This window comes from Cryptomeria japonica, chromosome 4 (genome assembly GCF_030272615.1).
Source record: "Cryptomeria japonica chromosome 4, Sugi_1.0, whole genome shotgun sequence".
Classification (NCBI taxonomy): Eukaryota; Viridiplantae; Streptophyta; class Pinopsida; order Cupressales; family Cupressaceae; genus Cryptomeria; species Cryptomeria japonica.
Genome location: NC_081408.1, coordinates 109,815,032 through 109,817,692, shown reverse-complemented (window position 1 = coordinate 109,817,692; position 2,661 = coordinate 109,815,032). Strand labels below are relative to the sequence as shown.

At 37.6% G+C, this 2,661-nt stretch overlaps 1 protein-coding gene across 1 annotated transcript; it reads left to right on the top strand.

Moving 5' to 3' along the window:
• The first annotated feature begins 916 nt into the window (after nucleotides 1–916).
• On the top strand, nucleotides 917–1,300 carry LOC131874917 (uncharacterized). The gene has a single exon (XM_059218872.1). It carries the CDS (start codon nucleotides 917–919, stop codon nucleotides 1,298–1,300), a length of 384 nt encoding a protein of 127 aa, XP_059074855.1.
• The last annotated feature ends 1,361 nt before the right edge of the window (nucleotides 1,301–2,661 follow it).

Here is a 2,661-nt window from a genome sequence, read left to right as displayed (position 1 = left end):
ACATCATAAAGGAAAAACATTATGGCAGTTTGGCTAGGCACTTTGGGGTTGATAAGACTCTTGAACTAGTTAGGAGATTGTACTTTTGGCCAAGGATGCCAATAGATGTTAGGAGGTATGTAGAGGGTTGTTTGATTTGTCAAAAGGCTAAAGGCAAAACATCTAATTCAAGATTGTATACACCTCTCCCAATACCTACTAAACCATGAGATTAAGTGAGTATGAATTTTGCAATGGGACTCCCAAGGACTAAAGAAGGATATGATAGTATATATGTTGTTGTAGATAGATTTTCCAAAATGGCACATTTTTTGCATTGTAAAACCACAAATGATGTCTCTCAGATTGAAGGTATATTCTTTAAGGAGATTGTCAGACTCCATGAGCTACCATTGTCCATTATATCATACAAGGATTCTAAATTCATAGGGAATTTTTAGAGAACTCTATGGAAAAGGCTAGGTACAAACCTGTCATTCTCATCAACCTACCATCCTCATTCAGATGGTCAAATAGAGGTAGTTAATAGGTCACTTGGTAACCTATTGATGTGTTTGACAAAACAACATGGAGCCACTTGGGATATCATCTTACCTCAGGAAGAGTTTTCATATAATGACTCAATCAACAGGAGTACTGGTCTAACTCCTTTTTCAGATTGCCTATAGAACACACCCAAGGGGTGTCTTGGAATTAAGAGATGTTAGAGATCTAGACAAGAGGAGCACTCAAGCAGAGGAATTTTCAGCTCAGTCATGAAATATATCCATGAGTAGGTTAGAGCCAAACTGAAAAATACCTCTGGAAAGTATAAACTAAATGCAAACAAAAAAAGAAGAGAGTTACAATATCAAGTGGGAGATATGGTCATGATTCATCTTAAAAAAGAGAGATTTCCTAAAGAGAAGTATACTATATGAAAAAAATTGGTCCTTTCAAGATCCTTAAGAAATATGGCAACAATGCCTATCACATTGACTTGCCCTCTGATATAGGTTTATCTCCTATCTATAATCTTGCTGACATATATGCCTACAAGAATGTTGTGCATGATGTTGGTGTTGCAGGTTATGTTGATCCACCCACTCCTTATATGATGGAAGATGTCCTTTCTCAACCTACATCGGAGATTGAATACATTGCAGATAAAAGAGTTAGAAAAGAAACAAGGAGACAAACATATTATGAATTCCTTGTCAAGTGGAAGGGAAAACCTCTAGAAGATGCCACATGGATGACCGAGGAGGCCATTAAGATGATTGGAGTTACACTTTCTGAAATACCAACTCAAGGGACTTGAGTTTTTTTTGACATGGGGAGTATGGTGCAGGGCACCCAAGACATACCTCAGATTCTAGAAGATCAATAGGTTGTAGTAAGAGGTTGATAGGGTGTAATCATGGTGTTGATCCTTTGGATCCACCTAATAATGTTTCTGGTCCCATTTGTAAGGCTAAGAGTCCCAAAGGTACCTTAAGACAATCTTGGGTCTCATTAGACCAATGGGACCTTAGAATAGGATGTCATAAGGGTTTTTGATATTGTTTTAGAAAATAAATGACTTTAGAATAGATACTAAACATTTTTTAAGCTTGGAGGATGCAAATTGAGGTTAATAGGGTGTAAACATGGTGTTGATCCTTTGGATCCACCTAATAATGTTTTTCATCCAATTTATAAGGCTAAGAGTCCCAAAGGTACCTTAAGACAACCTTGGGTCTCATTAGACCAATAGGACCTTAGAATAGGATTTAATAAGAGTTTTTGATGTTGTTTTATCAAATAAATGACTTTATAATAGATCCTAAACATGTTTGAATCTTGGAGGATGCAAATTGCTAAAAGTTGCAAAATTATCAAAAATGTTGTCAACAACTTTTGCAATATTGCTCTGAGAAGTTGCATTTTGGTTCTAATGGTCATAACCACTCAAAGGTGGTTAGAGTCATTGGAAAAGTCCTATTTAAGCATGTGAAACTATAAAGTGGAAAATCGAACCCTAGGAGTTCCCCCACTCCAAGGAGAGAGAAAGGAGGTCACTAGGATTGACGGTTTTCACTTAGGAGAGACTTTACATTCAAAAGAGGGGTTGAAACTCACAAGATCCAATCCCACACAATGCAAGATTGAATTCTAAATGAGTTTCAAGGGTTGAGACAGCAAGGATATCCTCTTTTGTAAAGAATGTAGATAGAAGGATTGAACTAGGAGTGTATGTAAAAGTAAGAAGGATTCGCTTGTAGATAGAGATAGGGACACGGGATGAAGCTACGGACTTGAAATTAGCAGTAAAATGTTGAGAAAATGCTGTCCTGCAAGTTTGAGTGAAAGTTGACAGGACGATGGCACCCGGAGTGCACACGGTCCTCCGAAAAATCCGTGAAATGATGGGGGGTCTGTTCGTCTCTGCACAAGGATTCCAGATCTTCAATTACAGCCACGTACCTGCAACCTACACATAGAAAAGAGAGGAAGATTGGGGGGTTAGGGATTAGGGGTTTGCCTTTAGGTCAAACCCCAGTTTTAGAATTAACCAAGAAATGAGAATGTTGTAAATGTAAATGTTTGTAATGTAATCAAGTACTGATACCTTGTTGTAAGAATGTTTGTATTATTACATGCGAAGGTGTAATGATGTTGTATGTTGTAGGTGATCTCCTC

What these genes read in the sequence shown, in the direction of transcription:
- LOC131874917 (XM_059218872.1), top strand. Translation starts at nt 917, where the DNA reads ATGAAAAAAATTGGTCCTTTCAAGATCCTTAAGAAATATGGCAACAAT.